General features: G+C 37.4%; 1 protein-coding gene and 1 long non-coding RNA gene across 8 annotated transcripts in view; both read left to right on the top strand.

Annotated features, from left to right (window-relative positions):
* The window catches only part of LOC147576806 (uncharacterized), an 859,087-nt gene that overhangs the window by 527,422 nt on the left and 306,733 nt on the right, over nucleotides 1-24,932 (top strand). The window lies entirely within an intron of this gene.
* The window catches only part of NOX4 (NADPH oxidase 4), a 168,754-nt gene that overhangs the window by 53,372 nt on the left and 90,450 nt on the right, over nucleotides 1-24,932 (top strand). For 6 of the 7 annotated variants that reach the window (XM_086678547.1, XM_086678545.1, XM_025928036.2 and 3 more), the window contains 3 exons: nucleotides 8,647-8,863; nucleotides 11,445-11,609; nucleotides 11,742-11,804. In XM_086678547.1, the coding sequence (XP_086534673.1) occupies nucleotides 8,647-8,863; nucleotides 11,445-11,609; nucleotides 11,742-11,804 (445 nt within the window). The remainder of the gene's footprint in view (nucleotides 1-8,646; nucleotides 8,864-11,444; nucleotides 11,610-11,741; nucleotides 11,805-24,932) is intronic. The other variant, XM_086678544.1, reaches the window with a different exon arrangement.

Below are 24,932 nucleotides of genomic sequence, written 5' to 3'. Positions count from 1 at the left end.
TTTATATAATATTCAATGTTACAGGTACTGTTCTTAGCAATTTATGCCACATACATATATACATATATAACCTCTCACATGCACACATATCGAGTTTTTGTTTTTTGTTTTTGTTTTGTTTTGTTTTTTTAATCTCATAACACTATGAGGTCATTTTACAGATGGGAAAATGAGGCACAGAAGGTTAAATTAAATGATTATTTAAAGGCACCTGGCTAGTGTCTGATAGGGCTGAGGATTGACCCACATTCTGACCCCAAAATTTATGCATTTAATTACTAAACTTTTCTTGAATTAATGAATTATTTATTCATGGTTTGGAGGGTACTTTGCTTTTGAATGAAATATATTCATGTCATGTGAAAATCTGGGATAATTTTCTAATTTATCTATAAAAGTTGGCGAGTGTGTATGTGTGTGTTTTGTGTATTTTGAGTAAGAAGTTCAGTTTTGTTACAAGCTACATAGATTTCAAGGTTTTGAAATATAGTCCTCCCAGAAAACTGTAAGAAAATGGAACTTTTTTGTGTTGCTTTATAAATGTTTCTTAATGTACAACTTTGTTAAAGCATATAGTAAGTATATAATAATAAAATTATATCTATATAGTATTTTAACCTCCAAAATTATTCCACATAACTTGAAAATAGCAATGATTAAAGCTAGGATCTATACTAGAGCTAATAAAAATACAGTAGAAGAGATACTCTCACCAGTATTCTTGTTACACACCGTGGGTTTGTGGCTCTTCATCCAGTGAACAGGTGGTCCACATCTTTTTTTTTTTTTTTTAATATTTATTTATTTTTGAGAGAGAGAGACAGAGTGTGAGCAGGGGAGGGCAGAGAGAGAGGGAGACACAGAATCTGAAATAGGCTTCAGGCACAGGGCTTGAACTCACAAACCAAGAGATCATGACCTGAGCCAAAGTCAGACACTTAACCAACTGAGCCACCCAGGTGCCCTACATCTTTTAAAGTCTGTTACCAAGCCTCAGAATGGTGCCTGTCATTGCTACAATATAGATTAAGGAGAATGGGAATTGCTCAGAGGAAAAAAAAAAAAAAAGAACCTACAGATACACTCCTTGAAAATATCCAGGGGAGAGAGGAATTTAACATAACCACCAAAAATCCTAAAGTACAGAAAAGTATACACTGTGTAAATCCTTATGTAAAAGGGAGAATGTTGGGCTATAGCTGAAGTCGAAATTAAATAGTAGCAAATTCCAGGGTTGTTTTCTGCCTACCCCATTATGTGTCTGTGAGTTCCAATATAAAAGAGAAAAAGCAACACAGCAGTGATATATCGTAGGTAAACTGTGGTGTTTTTGAGGGTCAGAAGGTTTCTTACCCATTTTTATCAAGGGAATCCCTTTCACAAGGCATTACTCAGTTTGTGTTGAATTAAGGGGAATTATATTAATTGGCTTTTAGCTAGGAATTTGTTGTCCTTCTAAGCTTTTCCAAATTTCCTCCATTATCAAAGCACTGTCGGTAACAATAAAAAATAATCTGTGTATTTGTTTAAACGTAACTTGGATTCCCATTTTGGGACTCTCGTTTATATTTGTTGTTGTCTGGGTAATAAGTTCTTACACTGACTAGAATATCAATTCCTGTGCCAGAGGAATTAACTTTTAGGTCTTAACTGTTTTGGTTGTTTTGTAGATTGGCAAATTTTTGTTGGGGATTTTTATGTAATTCTGTGGCTAAAAATTCTTTGGATCACAGAAGAAAAAAAATTCATCTCTTTGTTTTCTTTTACTTTTTGGCCTTTGAATTTTTCATCCAAGTATATAGGGTGAATAAAATTCCTGGAGAATGAAGTCTTTCTTATATGAGATTCAAATCTCCCTCACATAATATTTACATATTTCCCATATGTTAATAATATCATGTTCTATACAAATATGGTCTTTAAGAAGTGTTTTTTTCCCCCACTTCTGAGTTCCTATTCGTAGGACTGTTTTTCATTTTTGTGTAAAAATGATTCCTCTATATTATCCAATCTGGACTAAGGTCTTATGATTTATTTACTTTTGCTGATATTTTATACTGGAAAAAATTAGGGGTAAGTATTGAGGTCATGTGGTATTTTCTCCCATAAGGATGCCATATGTATAGGTAGATATAGTATATACAGAGCATTTTCATGTACATAAATTCATTTGTGCTATAAGCTACTTTTGTTCATGAATTTTTAGTCTAAACTGAGTGTACTTCTCCCCCACTTAGAGGATAGAAATAGTGATTTTACAGACCAAATACTTTCTCACGTAATTTTAATCTCAGTTTTCCTCCTGGGACCTTATGCATAATAACAAGTGGTCCTGGCTGGAGGTACAGGGTAAGAAAGTTGAGGGAAGGAGAAGGAACAAGGGCTACATTTAAGAAACATTTTAGTACATTCATGTTTTTCTGAAATGTGAAGTAATCCTTTTATTCCCACTGCCAGTTTTGTAAAGCCTGAAGGCAGAGGATATACTAAGATATGTTGGATACTTACATATTTTTTTCTTCCCAAGAGATCAAAGTCCTTTCCTTTATATTGTGACTTAGACAGTAACATGTGCTATCTCACTTTTTCAGCCAAGGGAAATGAGAAAAAAAAAAAAAAAAAGTAAAATGGCCTGTTTAGTAAAATGGCCTATTTCACTTCACACACTTAGGAAACATTCTGGTCTTGATCCTGTGTTCTTAGGCTCTAATGGTTAATTTTGCCAGCTGCATAGTGTCTGTGGCTGGCAACTTCATTTGCAGGGCCCACTGCAAAATTAAACTGTGAGGCTCTTTGATAAAACAATACTAAGTATTCAAGATGGTGACAACAGAGCATTGAACCAGCCACGGGACCTTTCTAAGAGAAGGTTCCTTGAGACTGCAAAAGTCACACACCTGTGATGCTGGCCCTGTGTTGCCTAGTCTCATGTCTTGGACAACACCATCAGCAAGAACAAGACAAAGTATGTGCTACAGTCAAGTTGCAGGATGCGAATACACTCAGGCATCAGTTGCAAGTGCCCAGGAGAGAATGCAGAGGCAAGAACCTGGCTAGACCAGACCAAGTAGGGATGGGAATAAAAGCTCTGGTTTGATACATACTCAGGTGCTTGGGGTTTCCCTGATGTGTGCTGGAAGTGGAGGCAAGCACTCCACTTCTACATGCTGCTACTAAGTAGGTTGATAACTTGACTCTCTTGATAATTTGCTTAGATAAGAATTGGCTTAGGGTAAGGACAGGGCTGAAATCTTGGGTCAAACTTAGCAGTACTCAAGGGTAAAGAGGGATGATGTAAGTTGCAGACTGATTTCATGCTATTTCTTGTATACATGGTTTACTTTATTTACTAAATATCATTTCCTAACATCTAGGCATCTTTTTTGAAGTTGGATTGAGTTCCAATTCCCTTCTGTGTTTGTTAGAACCAGATGATGACTCAATCATGTGTTTCAACAACAACCAAAACAAAAAGTTGTTTGTACACTTCTGGTCATTCAGTAATTCATTCCATGAATAGATATTGAATGCTTGCTATAGATTGTATGCACTGTTCTAGTCACCAGCAATGCAGCTGAGGTACAGGACACATCCTTGACCTTAAGTAGTGTGCATTCTAGTGGATTCCACACAATCCAGTGAATTCCAGTGGGTTTTGAAGTGATGAATTAGGGTGTATTTTCTTAAGCTCTTTTTTTTTTTTTTTTTTTTTGTACTTGAAGCAGAGTAAAAAGAACAGTCTGAAACAGGTTGTTCTATTTTTTCTGTAAAGACAAGAAACATTTTGTGTTATAGAATACTAGGAAAAAAGTAGGTTCCTCATGGGACAAGGATTTTTTTTTCTCCACTGTAAAAAAGGTTTAAAATCACAAGCATAAAGGTTACGTAAGTGACACTGCATTTGTTAGACATTTTTATTTTTTTTTTTTAATTTTTTTTTTCAACGTTTATTTATTTTTGGGACAGAGAGAGACAGAGCATGAACGGGGGAGGGGCAGAGAGAGAGGGAGACACAGAATCGGAAACAGGCTCCAGGCTCTGAGCCATCAGCCCAGAGCCTGATGCGGGGCTCGAACTCCCGGACCGCGAGATCGTGACCTGGCTGAAGTCGGACGCTTAACCGACTGCGCCACCCAGGCGCCCCTTGTTAGACATTTTTAACGTGCAGTTAAAGTGGGAATGATTTTGTGTTTCTCCTTTCTGCAGTGTGGCATTTTGTAATATTTAATTTTTGCCATAAAATATTTTTATGATTTCTATGTTGTAACCTGGTGGGATTTATTCTGTGTATTGTATTATTTTCTGTGACTTTGTCATATAAAAAATGGTAGTATGTCTATAATGCCTCTTAAGGAAAAAAAGGACAAAAAGAAAGAAACCTATTTTTTGAAACTCTGTTGAGTTTTGAAAGCACATCTTGAAATCCTTATGAGTACAAAAATAATAGCATCCACAGCCACGTATTTGATACACCGTAAAATCCATGATTTCTCATGATAGAAGGACACTAGACATTCCAAAGATATTTCAAAATCTGTCCTTTGGAACATAATAAAACTAAAAAAAATGAGTAGTAAGTATTCCTATTCCTACACGGTCTGTGTGCTTCCTCCCCTTACCGCCTGCTCTGTCACTGCCTTAAGTTGGCAAGACTCTTTGTTTACCATTCATGGACATCTTTTTCCCTTCCCGGTTTTTCCTTTCAAATTATTTATCATTTAATATGAAAGATACAATAAAACATACAAGAATATTTTCTTTTTATTTTAACGTCTATGCACTTTTATATTCAAACAAATTATGGGATTATTTGCTCTTAAAATCAATTCACTAGAAATTCATTGAAGATTTACTGTCTGCCAGAAACTTGCTAGAGAGAGGACAGGGCTTGGCAGTGAGTACGGACATATGGGTGGATATGTAAATGCATAAGACATGATCCCCTCTACTAATCTGGGAGCAAACCATGTGCATTTGTTCATACTATCCCTCTTACTGGAATGCCATTCTCCTGTTGTTAAACCATTAACATCTTCACATTTTTCAGTTGCTTCCTTCATGAATCCCTTTCCAAATTTCATAATCAAAGTTCACCATCCCTATATACTCTCAAGGGTCACCCTACTAATCTCCAATATGTGCTCACTTTGCTTTTTTGTTGTTACTGCTTTCATGTCTGATCATAGCTACTCAATTTAAGTTAATTAAAATGAATAATGTGACAAATTCAGGTCTTTGCCTGCACCAGTAAATTTTTGTTCAATATATACATTGGTCTTTAATTTCATAGGTCTTTGTTCATAGGAAGAATGGAAGGGTGAGAGGGTTAGCCTTGTACAGGGGAGGGAGCATGGCCTTTGTTTGGACTTGGCCACTGGCTGACAGTGTGGTCTTAGGCAGATAACAGCTCAAAATGTGTTCACTTATTCTAAGATGGGGCCACTGATCTTTACCACATAAATTTGTTATAAAAAAATAGGCAGTGAGGCATGAAGCACCTGTCTGGTATGCCCAGCACTTACCCTGTAAATACGGAGTTCGGGGGGCGCCTGGGTGGCGCAGTCGGTTAAGCGTCCGACTTCAGCCAGGTCACGATCTCGCGGTCCGGGAGTTCGAGCCCCGCGTCAGGCTCTGGGCTGATGGCTCGGAGCCTGGAGCCTGTTTCCGATTCTGTGTCTCCCTCTCTCTCTGCCCCTCCCCCGTTCATGCTCTGTCTCTCTCTGTCCCAAAAATAAATAAACGTTGAAAAAAAAAAATTTTTTAAAAAAATAAATACGGAGTTCGGAATGTGCCAGTATCCTTCCATATGAACCCATCAGTATCTTTTACTACCTTATTTAGCCAAATCTAACCTGAGATTCTGTGCTTGTGGGTTTTTTTTTAATGAATGATGTTTTTTGTTACCATTGCCTCTCTATAGATCTTTTCTCTCTTATCCATGACTATTTGTTAGCAACAATTACAAACCGAGACGAAGAAAACATTTTAATGGGGTTTTAAGACAGAGGTAACCTATGCCATTTAGCTTGAGTGTAGCTTAAAAGTAACATACAACTTTCAAAGTAAAAAGGGATTTTAGCATATTACATAGCCCTTGAAATACCAGGAATGGCAGTGTTTTGTTTGACTGAGCTGGCCCAAAGATTTGTACTGCATAGTAATGTTTGTCATTCTAAGGACCTCAGCACATGGGTCTTGCCCACCTGAACACTGTTAAGACTTAGGAGGAGTAAATAATGTTCCTTTTCCTGGTGTGTTAAACAGCCCCATCCAATACACACACACACACATACACACGATCCGACTTTATTTCCAGGCGTTTGTTCATTTTGAACCTTCTTCCTTGATGTCTACTTCTTTAATCAACTGATTTGCTTTATATGATATAGGTTTGTAGAAGGAAGGAGATGATGTTTCTGAATTCCATGCTTAGACTGCCATTTGGTTAATTTCTTACCCAAACAAAGCCTTAAGTTTCTCATCTGTGTAATGGGAAATCAAAACACTTATGCTGTATGATTATTTTGTTTTCAAGTTTAAGTGAGAAATAGATGTTTAAAAAATTCTTGATATACTTTCTTAATAAATATTAATCTTCCTCTTCCTTACCTTTTTCACAGGTATGTTATAAGGATCCATGAATTAACATTCTGTATAGTGACAGGTGGAGAGTTTAGAATTTCAGTCAGAAATGGGTTCAGATATTGGCACTGCCCCTTACCAGCTATGTGACCCTGGGGTGTTATTTAATATCTATGAAAATAGTTTCTTAATTTGTAAATGGGAATAATAATTACTTGCAGTTGTTGCATATATATGTGAAATATATATGAATTGTTATGTTTGGGACCTGATGTCTACCAAACATTACTAAGGTGTATTAAAATACTTTATTCCAGTTATTTGTGGTCTCAATTCCATTCAGCTTCTCCCAAGATGTCTTCTAACTAGATTTTATTTGTTTAGAGATTCAGGGGCCAGATTTGACTCCTTACTGAACTTTGTAGAACCACCTAGAATAGTACCAAGTGCATTATGCCAAGGTTTATTCAATTTGAGGCTAGTAGAATAAATGTCTGAGATTTTTGACCTACCTACCTGATAACCACCACCCTTGGGATGGTCAGTAGGAGCAACAGGTTTGGGTAATGGCCGCTGAATCAAATTCATAGGTTTTCTAACTGTAATGCCACAATGATTATTTTATATGACTAGAATTCTATGAAGGGTTCTGTATTTGGTTCACATTTCTGTAATAATGATTAATTCTTCTGTACCTAGGCCATATCTACTGCATTACTTTAAAAGATGGCTGTGTGGCCTGCCATTGATGTTACATAATACATCTTGCTCCTTAATGATATACTATAACATATACTATATGCTCTTTAATGACTTCATTATGATTAGTTATAAGGAATAAAGTAATATAAAAAGAAGGGATAAAAGGAATGAACATGAGCAAAAGGAAAACGATCAGGTTGAGTAGATGTTGAATTCCATAAAAGACTGCCTTGGCCCTTTCTAACTTTCATATATTGGATCTATTTAGTCTTATTATTCGTGTTATAGTTTTTGTTGTTCCAAAATATTATCTTTGTAAAATCACTTATAAAATCACTATAGCTGTGATGTTCTTAAAATATACATTTTTTTAAATGTATTAATTATTTGGTAACTTAAAGAGTAATTTAAAAATATATTCTTGGCTAACTAGGAAAAATAATTTTGGACACCAAAATTTTAATGGCCTTAAAATAGAAATAAGACACACTGATAAATTTCCAGTGCTTTTCAAAATCTTAATTTTTTCCTTCAAGATTTGCTTATGCAGTAGTGATCTTTTTGATGTTTTATATAATCTATCCATTGATGCACTATTCCCATGAAGTAGGTCTTGACTTTTTATTAAAATTTATTAAAAATTTTTTTAAAAAAAATTTATTATGTTTTTATACAAACATAGAAAGTTGAATGGTTTGTCTCAGAATGTCAGAAAATATACAACAATCAGAATTGATTTTAGGGGTTAGGCCCTCCTTCCTGATTAATTATTTTGAGTCTTTTATATGGTCTTCTTTATGGAGAAATTTTGAAAAGTAAACATGGGTAAGGTCTAATTGCTGTATATTAATTTGCAGACCAAACGAGATGCCAACTTCTAGTTCTTGTTATTGTGTTTGTTTAATATTTCTCTGTAAATCACCAAGGCCTGATTTATCCAGTCTCAGCCAAATCAAATATGATCCCTACACTTTCCCATTTGTGTTTGAAGATATAGCAAAAGTACTCATTATTATAGTATTTATTGAAGTGAAAACTTGTATATGGTTGTACGAATGCCTAATAGAGTTGAAATAAAGGCCGTGAAATTCCAGAGTAGTTGGAAATATTGATGTATTCTTCCCAACCATGTATTTGTGGCCTTTGTTTAAGGGCTAAAAATCTTGGTTTAGTCCCATAGTAAAGAATTAATTAAAAGTTTTAGGATTTATCAATTGCTCCTAAGTAAGACATATGAAAAGCACTTTCCAGATAAATGCTATGGAAAGTTAACAAGAAAAAGAGGCTATTTTCTCATACTATGTCCCCTGATTTCCATTTCATTTTCACCTTCTTTTTTTTTTTTTTTTAATTTAATTTCAGAGGGCTGCTGAAGTATCAAACTAATTTAGATACCCACCCTCCTGGCTGCATCAATCTTAATGGAACCCACTACCAGAATATTCATTTACAAGATTATCTCTCAGAACATTTTCGTGAATCTTTTCCTGAAGGATTTGCAAAGCCAGATGAACTTACCCAAAAGAGATTTGTGAAGATTTGTATGGAAGAGCCCAGGTTCCAAGCTAATTTTCCACAGGTCAGATTGATTTTGTATCTTTGATGGTCTCTGCAAAGTCCATATTTCCATAATTATTGACCAACATTACATTTAAACATGTTTTTGGAGGTATATAAAACAATTGTTCTTGTAGAAAAGAACATTCTAGGATGTTTCAACAGCAAGAGAGCACCTGTTTTTCCATTATAGGTAGCTGGTGTTCAAGGAGAAAACCCTATGATATTATAGTCTATGGAAAATTCCTACTTAACTGACCATGTAATCTTTGCATACTGTGGCACTGGTGCTTGCCCTATCCGTTGAGAAAAATAGGCTGAATAATAAAAACAATAGTGAAAGAACTAACACTAATAGTAATTATTATTATGGTATAGAATAATGTTACGGTACGATATTATGTATAATACTATAAATAATAAATTGTAAAGTCAATTTGTTGAATGCTTAGTATCATCTGTTATGTATTGTGCTAAAATGTACTGTATGCATAATTTCTTTTAATGTTCACAATAGCTCTTTGAAGCCATTACCATCATCCTTAATTTTCTGATGATAAAATTGTGGCTTAAATACATAAAATACCTTCAGCAAACTCTGCAACCTACTACATGACAGAAGTAGAGTAGAAAACCAGGTCTTTGACCAAAATGTTTACTCTTAGAAAATATTCTTACCCAAATACCCAGTGAGTAGTTCAGCAAGGGCCCTGATCTTCCCATGTGGCTATGGGAGCTGTCCACATGGGAATTAACACCCTGTACTCTTTGCCTATAGCAGGTGGAAGTATGGGACAGTATGTCAAATGTCTGTTTTCAGAAGAGAAAAAGGAGTCGAAAAGTAGAGTGAATTTGTAGATGACTTTGGAATAAGTATATTAGTCTTATGTTTATTGTCAGTAACAATCCTCTAGATTTCTAATAGACTTTGCAGTTTTCAGAATTTTCCGGGCTTCACACAATGCTATGTGTTAGGCAAGGCAGGTATTGTGACTCCCATTGTACTTAATGGCACTTGATGCTCAAAGGGTAAGTGACCACCTCAGAGTTGCCAGCCTGCTGCACTGCAGAGCTTGTCTTGTGATGTCCGCTACTCACAGAGTAGCAAACAAAATATTAGGAAGAGGCATGATCTGTCTGCAAGGAAGGAGGAAGGTCTGAAATAGCTATGTAAGTAAGATTTAAAAAAGTAACCATTAAAATAAGTTTGGATCAGAGGTCTCCAAGTGATGAGGGAAATAAAGTGTGCAGTTCTAGAGGAAGGGTTGACCACACAGGCTTCCGTACTTCTGAGAGCATGCAGCTAGTTATCCTGGGATCTGGGATATCTATACAGCACACATGTGAAATTGTCACACTGCCCAAATTCTATATGTTATCTTCTGCTCCTATTACTTTTATTATGTAAAAGTTGTAAGCAGCATGCGTAGTATGTCCTATATTTTAAAATCTGTGCATAAACATATTTTGCATTGTATAAACGTGGAACAGATAGTAGCTGTACTTATCGTGAACATAGTATAATGTGTAAACTTGCCATATCACTAAGTTGTATACCTGAAACTAATGTAACATTGTGTGTCAACTACACTCAAATAAAAAATAAATAGATAAAAGTATTTAAAAAATACTCTAAATAAACTTACCTGACATTCTGAAGAATTCCAACTGCTCCTGCAAACTAAAACATTTTAATACCTTAAAAATAGAAAGAAAAATACATATATATCCAGGATTTTCTTTTTTTTAAACAGATATTGGAGTGGTACAATTTTTTCTGAAATCATTTTCAAATTGATTTGAGCACTTAATTTCCCTTCTCTCTTTAGATAAAATACTGTATATGCATGCATTATGTGTTTATGGTATACATAGAGGGACATATGAAACAATGTATGCATACCTGTTAATATGGCACATCGGTTCCCCTTTTATTTTTCATTATTTATTTATTTATTTATTTATTTATTTAAAAAAAATTTTTTTTAACGTTTATTTATTTTTGGGATAGAGAGAGACAGAGCATGAACAAGGGAGGGGCAGAGAGAGAGGGAGACACAGAATCGGAAACAGGCTCCAGGCTCTGAGCCATCAGCGCAGAGCCCGACGCGGGGCTCGAACTCACGGACCGCGAGATCGTGACCTGGCTGAAGCCGGACGCTCAACCGACTGCGCCACCCAGGCGCCCCCATTTATTTATTTTTAAAGTTTATTAGAGAGAGAGAGAGAGAGAGAGAGTGGAAGAGGGGAAGAGAAAGGGAGAGAGAGAGGATACCAAGTAGGCTTCGCACTGTCAGCATGGAGCCCACTGTGGCACTTGAATTCACGAACTGTGAGATCATGACCTGAGCCGAAATCAAGAGTCAGATGTGTAACTGACCGAGTCACCCAGGTGCTCCTCCCTTTTGATTTCATACTTTAGTCTTGTGTGAATAAGTTGCAGTGAGCATCTTATTTTTCATTCATTTTTCTTTACATTTTATCATTCAAAATATAGATTAAAATTTCATTACTGTAATGTATGATGTAAACAATTGAGCAGGAGATAAGGATTCCTACAATACAAGTATTTCTTAAAGTATATTTCAAAAATTCTCCACTAGACTTGGCTTTGGATTTCTGGACCTTTGTGCCTGTATTGTGCTGAAAGACTTTACAGGTGTATCCGGAGCAATAAGCCAGTCACCATCATCTCGGTCATACGTCATCCCTCAGATGTCATGGAAATCCGAATGGTCAAAGAAAATTTTAAAGCGAGACCTGGCCAGGTGAGTCAGTGTTTAGTAACTTTTAAATTCCCTTTATCTTTATATAAGTTTTGAAAATCAGCATTCATGCCATCACTGGAATGCTTGAACTTCTCTTTTGGTCACTTAGAAACTATGTTTGTTGTTTTTTAGTATATCATTCTACATTGTCCCAGTGTGTCTGCGTTAGAAAACCATCCATTTACCCTCACAATGGTAAGAAACTTGTTTTTGATTTTAAGAATTTTTTTTAGAGTGAAATGTGTGTTTCTTTTGTGTGTGTATATTCCACGTCATTCTAAAAATCATGCAAGGCTATCACAATATCCTACATGTCTAACTAAGCCTTTTTTTTTTTTTATCCAAAAAATATCTGTTCAGAAACTTTGTAGCTATTTATTATTTTCTGAGAGTTTACAATCCAGGAAGCAATACATTTAAATGTATTAAAGCTTATTGATTCAAAATACAGAAAATTTCCTGGCTATTTACATTTTTCCCATTATGAACTGTGTATCCAAATATAATATGTATGGTTTTCTTTAGAGAGGTTGAATTTAATAATAAAGAGGGTACTCCGAGTTGAGTGGAAGCCTAAGAAAATCCAAGCAGTGTTTAGAAAAGAAAAAGTCCAGTGTAATTGGAGCCCAGGCTGTGTGTTGGGAGGGAAAGGAAAACCAAGTTAGAGAAATAAAATGGAATAAATAATGGGTAGGGGGAAGATCTGGCTAAGTAATGACTTCATCAGATATTTTTAGCCTGTCAGCACATTGTTTAACATTCTTTTCTGCATTATAAATATAACATGAGTCTATTATCAAAAAGTAAACAATTCACAAATAGATGAGATAAAATGGGAACTTTTCCTCATTCCCCCCCACTTTTCAATCCTTTCTTCCAGAATCTGGCATATATTCTTACAGACATTTTCCTGTAGAGTTAGGCATATATAGATGTTTGATATCTGTTTGCTAGATCATTTGTTTTATAATTTGCTCTTTTCACTCAGCAGTATAACATGGCTGGAGAGCCTGGGTGGCTCAGTTTGTTAAGTGTCCAAGTATTGATTTCAGATCAGGTCATGATCTTACAGTTTATGGGATCTAGCCCCCCACTGGGCTCTGTGCTGACAGTGCAGAGCCTTCTTGGGATTCTCTCTCTCTCTCTCTCTCTCTCTCTCTGCCCCTCCCTCTCTCTCTCTTTCTCAAAATAAATAAACACAACAAAAGAAAACACAATATATCATGGACAGCTTTCTCTATGTTACTATATTTGTGTATGTCGCATTGTTTTTAATGACTGCATAATATTTCACAGTAAGAAAGTACTGTAATTAATTTAGTATTTCCAATTGATGATGGAAATTGAGATTTTTTTTTCAATTTCTAGCAAAAGTAACTAAGAACAGGACCCACATGTTTAAATATATGCTTAAGATATGCAAATAAAATTGAACAGATGTGGGGGGGTGGGCAGCAAAGTCACTGGTGCCTAAGTGCTGGGATGCAGGGGTAGGGTTGTACTGGGAATGGCAACCACTTTCAAATTTGATGTGTTATTTAAAAAAAATTTTTTTTAAAATTTTTTTAATGTTCATTTATTTTGGAGAAAGAGACAGAGCCTGACAGAGCAGGGGAGGGGCAGAGAGAGAGGGAGATACAGAATTGGAAGCAGGCTCCAAGCTCCAAGCTGACAGCACAGAGCCCGACGTGGGGCTCGAACTCATGAACTGTGAGATCGTGACCTGAGCCAAAGTCAGATGCCCAACCGACTGAGCCACCCAGGGGCCCCTTAAAATTTTTTTTAACGTATATTTATTTATTTTGAGAGAGAGAGAGAGAGAGAGAGAGAGAAAGAGCAGAGGAGGAGCAGAGAGAAAGAGAGAATCCCAAGCAGGCTTCCTTCTGTCAGCGCAGAGCCCCATACGGGATTCAGACTCACTAGCCATGAGATCATGATCTAAGCTGAAATCAAGAGTCTGACGCTTAACTGACTGAACCACCTAGGCACCCCTCAAATTTGATGTGTTATGTTGAAAACTTGGAAACCTTGGCCAAGTTATTCATTTTTCTGTGCATTTATTCCACCAGAGTAATATTGCCATATAAACACATTGTCTATTCCTAGGTATGTTGTGTGTTTAAATGATCTTCTACAAGTAAAGTATGTAGAACAAAGCCTGGAACATGGAAAGTGTCAGGTACATGTAAACGTATGCTAGCAATTATTATGATTTGTATTTTCATTGTGAGTTTGTCCCTTGAGAACATATCCTTGAAAGACAGCTAGGCCAGAAAAATCTATATTTAAAGGATAAAGGAAGCAGAAAGGAAGTGTCAAATGGTTAGAGAAAACACAGACATTTGCTCAATAGTATTTAATTGCTTCAAATTTCTCATTCTGTTTGTACATAGCAAACTTATTTATTAACGATTAAGGAAAGGTAGCTTGGGATCTAGTCCAGTGATTGACAATATCCCATTTTATCAAGAAAGATGGGAATGCTGGCCTACTTTGTGGCAGACATTAATTTACAGTTGTTTATTCAGTCTGGTGACACCCTTTCATCTGGTGCCATGTGGGCAGCTGGATAGAGTGAGAAGGGAAATATGTTGTTTTGAAGACCAGTGCAAACTTAGTTGTCCTCATGGGATTCAAAACCAGGACCACAGAGTCTAGGACCCAGCTGTTACTGGGAGCCATGGAGCCACATCATGGCCTTCACTCCTTTAGGATATGTATACCCTACAATGGGGTTAAATATTGCCCTTGTTCCATGAGACAGTAGGATGCTTGGCTAGTAAATGTGATGAAAAGACCTTCCCGTATGATGGTTTGGCTGAATCATGAAGCCATTTTCACACAATTGCATCCACCACACCATGTTTAGTTCTGGTAGTTGTGTGATGCATTTCCATGTCTCTGATTTCATACATCCCATAAACATGAAATTGGTAACAGTAATGAGAAAGGGAAGAATGGAAAAGGGAGAAAGTGCACACGTATGTTTGTCTCTATGTAAGTAGTTTAAAAAGTTTGGTCTACTCTTGGGGTCATACAAAATTTACTTCCAAAGTTAATATTGTGTTTGACTCTATTTTTTCCCCAGCTTTATAGATGTGTAATTGAAAAATGAGAAATTGTGTATATTTAAGGTATACAACATGAGGCTTTATTTTGAAAATAGTTTCTTCACCATAGCATTAAATAGAGAATATGGAATGAGAAAGGAAGATGGTTGCTGAATGTTAAATACAGAGAAGAGGGGTTTTTTACTTTTTTACAAAAATATTTCCCAACATACATAAAAGTAGAGAGAATGGTATAATCGACCTCCATGTTCTCATCATCCAGCTTCAATAAAAACAGAAAAGATAGTTTACATTGTATCACTGAAAATGTTTATGCTCTCTCAAAACAGAAAAGCCAAGAATTTTTCTCCTATGCTACATGCCTAGTAGAAGCTTCTACTACTCTCTTTTGGTTGTCCTAGGACCATTTCACAGGGCAAAAGGAGAAATTTAAAAGAGTGGCATGTAGGACATAAGGGCTTTTGGCAAGTGCCTCCAGTGGCCTAATCTGTTTCCCAAACAGGTGATGGGGAAAAAACTGTGATAGCCGTGGAGCTGGCTGCGGGCACAGGTAGTGATAGGAAAAATCTGTTATGAGATGGCCGACAGAACTGATAGGGAAATTCCGGTCCCTCCCGAAGACTCCCCTCCAGCTTCTTCTGCCTACCCCGCTTGCCACGTGTGCCAAGTTACTACTAATGTGGAATGTGGAAGTAACAGACGGTAAATGGTTCCTTCTGCTTACGCTCTGGGCTCAGACCTCTGGAGAGTGATCTCTGAGCCTGCAGGTGTGAAATAAACCTCCTGCCTTCCAAGATCTCCGAGTGCCAGAGTGCCACTTGGTTCTTCCTGCGGGTAATCCAGACCAGGTTCTGTAACAGTCGGAGGGAAGGAAGAGGGGGCCAGGCGAAAGACAGAAGAACTGAAAGTAGGAGGGAGAGTTGAGAAAGGGATTAAATGTGATGTGAAAGGGTAGTGGGTATTCACACTAAGAACATGAAGTTGATGATTCAACCCCAGCTCTGTTGCTTATGAGTTCTGTGCCGGGAGTGTATCTGTGATGGGGGTCAGTACTTGGTAACTATACTATTATTTTTTTTCATAATCTCAAAATGTTTCCTTTTAATTTGGATTATTGCCTTCACTTTTGCAATTATGGTATATTGTTTTTTCTTTTTGTTGTTGTTGTTGAGGAGCAGGGATAGGACATCAACATGTGGTTTTTCAATCTGAAAATGAGAAATTTGGGGGATATGACAGTAGTCTCAGCATTTGAAAATCTGTCATGTAGATGAAGAATTAGATGTTTTTCCTCTGGGATTCTAAGGTGTACAAATAGCTAAAAAGTTTTAGAGAAATAAATTTTGATTCAATATGATAAAACATTTCTAACAGTGAGACACCAGTCCAGAACCTTAGAAAGCTGTCTCCCCAGGATGTTTAGAAGGATGTTTGTGCTAGATCAGGACTTTTCAACCTCAGCATTATTGACATTTTGGGTTAGATAATTCTTTGATGTGGCATGTTGTCCTGAACATTATAAGATGTTTACCAACATCCTTAGCCTCTGCCAACTAGAATGTACTTATGGCAAAGGTGCTTGGAGGAGATACACTAAAGGCAAAGGGAAACAATCGATGGAAAACATCTGGTCAGAAACAACAAGTCCTTTTTCACCTCCCGTCCCCCACTCCCTGGGCTCACAGTGGAAAAATTCCTTGTTCCTAATTTCTGTGCTTATCTGACAAATCCTATCAGTATTTCTTAGGTTCGACTAGCAACCCATACATTGAAATAGGTCTTTGTTTTGCAAGTTTAGGTTTTGTATTCAAATTTGTTCTTATTTTAAGTATATATATATATATATATATATATATATATATATATATATATATTGTATCTCTATCTCATAGTTTAAATGGTAACAATGGTTGGCTTCCAAAAAAAATTAAGGCAAAGGAAATTCTTTTCATCAGACCATCTGTGTATTGTGTACTTGTGTAGGCTTAGGAAATGGTTTGTAGCCTTCCCAGATTTCGGGGGGTTACTGGCGGACTCAACTCCTACTATCCCCCAAGGGAGTTTCTATTTTCATAAGAGGGAAAAGAGGCAAATCTTGCTGCTGCCTAGAAATGAATTTGAGTAAAACAAACATTTCTAAGCTAAATTTTATGTCATGCCATTATGTTAATTTATTGTCTTTTCCTGCCATTTCTTTGTTTTTGTCCAATTACTTCTACTTGGCACTACATGTAAAAGGCATGCTTCTCAAACATTTTCACTGGGTATTTCCCTTAAGGGTTCCTTTAAAATAAAGCAAAACAAAGCAATTTCCCACTTGCTGATTCCCACTAAAAAGTATGTAAATTAAGGTTAATAGTCTCTACTAATTAAGTGCCTCAAAGTTCTTTCATAAGCTTTGAAAGTATTATATTTTATTTATTTAAAAAATTTTTTTGATGTTTATTTTTTTTGGGGGGGGGCGTGAGTGAGTGGGGGAGGGACAAAGTGGGAGACACAGAATCTGAAGCAGGCTCCAGGCTCTGAGCTGTCAGCACAGAGCCCGATGAAGAGGCTCGAACCCATGAACTGCGAGTTCATGATCTGAGCTGAAGTTGAACACTTAACCGACTGAGCCACCAGGCTCCCTGAAAATAGTATATTTTTAATTTTTATTATATTCCTATGAAACATGTATTGTTCATCTTGTATGATGTAGAAAATAATGTGCCTTGGATTAAATAACATATCCAAAGTCATACAGCTCTTTTGTGGCACAGGTGAGATTCAAACACAGACCTGCCTGGCAGAAAATCATGTTGCCAGCTAAGCTATTCTATACTCTCTCCTGACTCATCATCCATCGATGTTCAGGGCACTCATAGTTCTGAGACTCCTATTGCTTTTGGAAATCCTTGTTGCTGGAGAAAAGAGAACTGCCATTAAGAGAGAAATTTACTGAAACTATAAAAATGTTAGATAAATATGCAATTGAAAGTTTTGGATTGTGCATACTACTAAGTTCTTCTGTGTAGTGCAGAGTTGAAGTTCAGATTCCCCTACTAGAAAAGAATCTAATGCCTATTTTCCTATACAGTGCCAATGCACAGAAAAATAAAAACTATAAAATATACAACTATAAATTCAATAGTTTGACTTTTATCTCATTTTTTAAAAATGAAGATAAAACTTTTAAAACTGAAAATACAAAAACTGAGTACAAAAGGTAATGTACAGAAGCACTATGTTACGTTTCACAATTTCAAAGTAAAACTAAATTTTGAGTACTGATTTAATTAGGCATGCAGAGGTTGGAGTTTTCATTCTTTAAAGTGCTTCAGCATTTCTTACACTTGACATTGACTTTCTTACACAAGGAACATGTGTTAATCTGGTGGTTGTTCCCAGGAATTCGTGATTATTTTCTTCGAATGCACCTGCATTCTCTCCAGCAGAACCACCAGGCATGTGTTCGCTGACAAGATTGATGGCAATCAGAGGCCATCCTGTAGTGTTAGACCATGGAGTTTGGAATCCTACAGCTTGGATTGGAGGCCTAGATTCCCCCACTTGGTCCTATGACTACTGACATAGTTTGGTTCACTTCTTTATTAAATGTGGCTAGGTTTCGAAGGCTCTCGAGGGAAGATGGCGGCATAGGAGGACACTGGGCTCACCTACTCCTACTGATCACTTAGATTCCACCCACATCTGCTTAAATAACCCAGAAAACTGCCAGAAGAATAGCAGAATGGACTCTCTGGAACCAAGTGTAGACAAGAGGCCCACGGAAGAGGGTAGGAAGGGCTGAGAGGTGGTGCATTCTACACGGACTGGCGGGAGGGAGCTGGGGTGGTGGAGGGGCAGCCTGCCGGGCAAGGTAGAGCCCCCAAAGTCTGGCTTGCAAAAGCGGAGGGGCTGCAGGGCCCCTCCCGCAGGGGACCACTGACAGCAAAGCAAGCTAAGCCTGCCCCTCCTGCCCCTGTGCACCTTGTGGATCCACCCCGGCTAATATGCCAGATCCCATCAGAGCAGCACCACAAGACCGGCAGTGTGCAAGTAGCCCAGACAGGGCCACACCACTCCACAGTGAGTCCTGCCTCTGGGAGAGGGGAAGATAAGGTACACACCAGTCTGATTGTGGCCCCAGAGGTGGGCTGGGGGCAGACATTGGGTCTGACTGCAGCCTTGCCCATGAACACAGGTTTCTCCGGACAGCACAGGGGAAGTGCCCTGCAGTTTGGAGCTACCGCAGGGTCTACCCAAAGGGACAAAACAGAAGAATTCTCCTCAAAAGAAACTCCAGGAAGTAGCGACAGCTAACGAATTGATCAAAAAACGATTTAAGCAATAATGGATCAAGAATTTAGAATAATAGTCACAAAATTAATCGCTGGGCTTGAAAAAAGCATAGAGGACAGCAGAGAATCTATTGCTACAGAGATCAAGGGACTAAGAAATAGTCATGAGGAGTTAAAAAATGCTATAAATGAGGTGCAAAATAAAATGGAGGCGGCCACAGCTCAGATTGAAGAGGCAGAGGAGAGAATAGGTGAATTAGAAGATAAAATTATGGAAAAAGAGGAAGGTAAGAAAAAGTTAAAAAAAATCCAGGGGTATGAAGGGAGAATTAGAGAACTAAGTGATGCAATCAAATGGAACAATATCTATATCATAGGAATTCCAGAAGAGGAAGAGAGAGAGAAAGGGGCTGAAGGTGTACTTGAACAAATCATAGCTGAGAACTTCCCTGATCTGGGGAAGGAAAAAGGCATTGAAATCCAAGAGGCATAGAGAACTTCCTTCAGACATAACTTGAGTTGATCCTCTGCACGACATGTCATGGTGAAACTGGCAAAATACAACGGTAAAAAGAAAATTCTGAAAGCAGCTGGGGATAAACAGGCTCTAACTTACAAAGGGAGACCGATAAGACTAGTGATGGATTCATCTACTGAAACTTGGCAGTCCAGAAAGGAATGGCAGGAAATCTTCAGTGTGATGAACAGAAAAAAAGTATGCAGCCAAGAATCCTTTATCCAGCAAGTCTGTCATTAAGAATAGAAGGAGAGATAAAGGTCTTCCCAAAAAAAACAAAAACTGAAGGAATTCATCACCACTAAACCAGCCCTACAAGAGATCCTAAGGGGGATTCTGTGAGTGAAATGTTGCAACGACCACAAAGTACCAGAGACATCACTACAAGCATGAAACCTACAGACATCACAATGACTCTAAACCCATATCTTTCTATAATAATACTGAAGGTAAATGCACTAAATGTTCCAACCAAAAGACATAGGGTATCAGAATGGATAAAAAAGCAAGACTCATCTATTTGCTGTCTACAAGAGACTCATTTTAGACCTGAGGACACCTTCAGTTGGAAAGTGAGGGGATAGAGAACTATCATGCTACTGGAAGTCAAAAGAAAGCCGGAGTAGCCATACTTATATCAGACAAACTAGACTTTAAATTAAAGGCTGTAACAAGAGAGGAAGAAGGGCATTATATAATAATCACAGGGTTCCATCAGGAAGAGCTAACAATTATAAATGTCTATGCACCGAATACAGAAGCCCTGAAATACATAAAACAATGAATCACAAACATCAGCAACCTTATTGATAAGAATGTGGTAATTTCAGGGGACTTTAATATCCCACTTAAAACAATGGATAGATCATCTAGACACAGAATCAGTAAAGAAACAAGGGCCCTGAATGATATATTGGATTAGATGGACTTGACAGATGTATTTAGAACTCTGCATCCCTAAGCAACAGAATATACTTTCTTCTTGAGTGCGCATGGAACATTCTCCAAGATAAATCACATACTGGGTCACAAAACAGCCCTTCATAAGTATAAAGAATTGAGATCATACCATGTACACTTTCAGACCACAATGCTATCAAACTTGAAATCAACCACAGGAAAAAGTCTGGAAAACCTCCAAAAGCATGGAGGTTAAAGAACACCCTACTAAAAAATGAATGGGTCAACCAGGCAGTTAGAGAAGAAATTAAACAATATATGGAAAGAAATGAAAATGAAAACACAACAATCCAAATGCTTTGGGATGCAGTGAAGGCAGTCCTGAGAGGAAAATACATTGTAATCCAGGCCTGTCTCAAGAAACAAGAAAAATCCCAAATAAAAAATCTAACAGCACACCTAAAGGAACTAGAAGCATAACAGCAAAGACACCTCAATCCCAGCAGAAGAGAAATAATAAAGATCAGAGCAGAAATAAACAATAAAGAATCTAAAAAACTGTAGAGCAGATCAATGAAACCAAGAATTGGTTTTTTGAAAAAATAAACAAAATTGATAAACTGGTAGCCAGGCTTCTCATAAAGAAAAGGGAGATGACCCAAATAGATAAAATCATGAATGAAAATGGAATTATTACCACCAATCCCTCAGAAATACAAGCAATTATCAGGGAATACTATGAAAACTTATATGCCAACAAACTGGACAACCTGGAAGAAATGGACAAATTCCTAAGCACCCACACACTCCCAAAACTCAAACAGGGAGAACTAGAAAGCTTGAACAGACCCATAACCAGTGAAGAAATTGAATCAGTTATCAAAAATCTCCCAACAAATAAGAGTCCAGGACCAGATGGCTTCCCTGGGGAATTCTACCAGACATTTAAAGCAGAGATAATACCTATCCTTCTCAAGCTGTTCCAAAAAATTGAAAGGGAAGGAAAACTTCCAGACTCATTCTATGAAGTCAGCATTACTTTGACTTCGAAACCAGACAGAGACCCAGCAAAAAAAGAGAACTATAGGCCAATATCCCTGATGAATATGGATGCAAAAATTCTCAATAAGATACTAGCAAGTCAAATTCAACAACATATAAAAAGAATTATTCACCATGATCAAGTGGGATTCATTCCTGGGCTACAGGGCTGGTTCAACATTTGCAAATCAATCAGTGTGATACAACACATTAATAAAACAAAAGTAAAGAACCATATGATCCTGTCAATTGACACAGAAAAAGCATTTGACAAAATTCAGCATCCTTTCTTAATAAAAACCCTTGAGAAAGTCGGGATAGAAGGAACATACTTAAAAATCATAAAAGCCATTTATGAAAAGCCCACAGCTAATATCATCCTCAATGGGGAAAAACTGAGACCTTTCCCCCTGAGATGAGGAACACGACAGGGATGTCCACTCTCACCGCTGTTGTTTAACGTAGTGTTGGAAGTTCTAGCATCAGCAAACAGACAACAAAAGGAAATGAAAGACATCAAAACTGGCAAAGATGAAGTCAAGCTTTCACTTTTTGCAGATGACATGATATTGTACATGGGAAACCCTATAGACTCCACCAGAAGTCTGCTAGAACTGATACATGAATTCGGCAGTGTCGCAGAATACAAAATCAACGTATAGAAATCAGTTGCATTCTTATACACTAATAATGAAGCAACAGGAAGACAAAGAAATTGATCCCATTCACAATTGCACCAAGAAGCATAAAATACCTAGGAATGAATCTAACCAAAGATGTAAAAGATCTGTGTGCTGAAAACTATAGAAAGCTTATGAAGGAGATTGAAGAAAATATAAAGTAATTCAAAAACATTCCATGCTCATGGATTGGAAGAATAAATATTGTTAAAATGTCACTACTACCCAAAGCTATCTACACATTCAGTGCAATCCCAATCAAAATTGCACCAGCATTCTTCTCGAAGCTAGAACAAGCAATCCTAAAATTTGTATGGAACCACAAAAGACCCCGAATAGCCAAAGTAATTTTGAAGAAGACCAAAGCGGGAGGCATCACAATCCCAGACTTTAGCCTCTACTACAAAGCTGTAATCATTAAGACAGCATGGTATTGGCACAAAAACAGACACATAGACCAATGGAATAGAATAGAGACTCCAGAATTGGATCCACAAAAGTATGGCCAACTAATCTTTGACAAAGCAGGAAAGAATATCCAATGGAAAAAAGACAGTCTCTTTAGCAGATGGTGCTGGGAGAACTGGACAGCAACATGCAGAAGAATGAAACTAGACCAATGTCTTACACCATTCACAAAACTAAACTCAAAATGGATAAAGAACCTGAATGTGAGACAGGAAACCATCAAAACCCTAGAGGAGAAAGCAGGCAAAAACCTCTCTGACCTCAGCCGCAGCAATTTCTTACTTGACACCTTTCAAAGGCAAGGGAAAATGAACTAAAAATGCAAAAATAAAAGCACAAATGAACTATTGGGACCTCATGAAGATAAAAACTTCTGCACTGCAAAGGAAACAATCAAACAAAACTAAAAGGCAACCAACGGAATGGGAAAAGATATCTGCAAATGACATATAGGACAAAGGGCTAGTATCCAAAATCTATAAAGAACTCACCAAACTCCACACCCGAAAAACGAATAATCCAGTGAAGAAATGGGCAGAAAACATGAATAGACCCTTCTCTAAAGAAGACATCCAGATGACCAACAGGCACATGAAAAGATGCTCAACATCACTCCTCATCAGGGAAATATAAATCAAAACCACACTCAGATACCATCTCATGCCAGTCAGAGTGGCTAAAATGAACAAATCAGGAGACTATAGATGCTGGCGAGGATGTGAAGAAATGGGAACCCTCTTGCACTGTTGGTGGGAATGCAAACTGGTACAGTCGCTCTGGAAAACAGTGTGGAGGTTCCTCAAAAAATTAAAAATAGATCTACCCTATGACTCAGCAATAGCACTGCTAGGAATTTACCCAAGGGATACAGGAGTGCTGATGCATAGGGGCACTTGTACCCCAATGTTTATAGCAGCACGTTCAACAATAGCCAAATTATGGAAAGAGCCTAAATGTCCATCAACTGATGAATGGATAAAGAAATTGTGGTTTATAGACACAATGGAATATTACGTGGCAATGAGAAAGAATGAAATATGGCCTTTCATAGCAACGTGGATGGAACTGGAGATTGTTATGCTAAGTGATGTAAGCCATACAGAGAAAGACAGATACCATATGTTTTCACTCTTATGTGGATCCTGAGAAACTTAATAGAAGACCATGGGGGAGGGGAAGGGGAAGGGGAAAAAAATAAAGAGAGGGAGGGAGACAAACCATAGGAGACTCTTAAGAACTGAGAATAAACTGAGGGTTGATGGGGGGTGGGAGGGAGGGTGATGGGTATTGAGTAGGGTACCTGTTGGGATAAGCGCTGGGTGTTGTATGGAAACCAGTTTGACAATAAATTTCATTTTAAAAAAATAAATGTGGCTAATACTAGTAACTTCTCTAATGCAGTTATGCTGAATCTTAATTATAAAGATATCATCAAGTGCTAAGCCTGGTACTTGGTATACAGTAAGTTCTCAGTAAGTTAGAAGCTGTTATGGTTGTAATTTCAGAGAATGACTGGAGAGCCACGATGCGATTAAATGGAATGGAATTGTTTGTTTCGTTTTGTTTGCCTCATTATGCAGCATGCAGTGACTAAGTTCTGGCCCCAGATTGGTTTAGAAACAGTCATTTGGAGCAATGGAAATTTTGCCTCCTGTGGTTTACTAGCCTGTAGGATAAATGTTTTAAGTTGAGTTTCCTGGGAAACAGACTGAGAGGTAGAGATTTTCCTGAGGGAGGTTTGTGGAGAGCGCACTCAGGACAGCACCTGAGAATACAAGACAAGAGTTGAAATGCTGGGTAAAGGCTCAACAGAGGCCTCAGCAGGTCTGACAGCCACTACACATAAATGGTAGTTCAGGTTGTCCTGTATTGAGGTCAGGAAGCTACATCTTTGTACTCTGTAATTGGCCAGTCACTAGAAGTGAGATATCTCCAGGAAAAGACACTTAGAGATGGGCATGCAAGCTTCCTTCTGTGGCTAGCAGTTCCTGGGGAGGGGCGTCAGGAATGAGCTCTACAGGAAACATTTTCAGCAGTGGGGAGGTTGAGGAATTCGTGTTTTGAACCTGAAAATTGGGAAGTGGGGGGAGGAAGAAGATGTGAGCAGTGCACCACCATTTCCACTACAAATGACATTTAAATGTATGTATTTAAATTATATATTTACATTCACTTATGTGTTTATAAATACATTAAAAAGTATATGAAATATGTATTGTGAAAAAATCTTACTTTTTTAAAACTTGAAATTATATATGAGATACATAAAAAATCTTAGTTTATCAAAATTCATTGAACTTAAAAATATTGTAGTCCAAGGAGGATTAAGAGGTACAAACTTCCAACTATAAAATGAATCAGGGGTG

Source organism: Puma concolor, chromosome D1 (assembly GCF_028749965.1).
Source record: "Puma concolor isolate L17-30 chromosome D1, mPumCon1.1.hap2, whole genome shotgun sequence".
Taxonomy (NCBI): Eukaryota; Metazoa; Chordata; class Mammalia; order Carnivora; family Felidae; genus Puma; species Puma concolor.
Note: the sequence above shows the minus strand (reverse complement) of the source record. Positions and strands in the feature narration are given on the sequence as shown.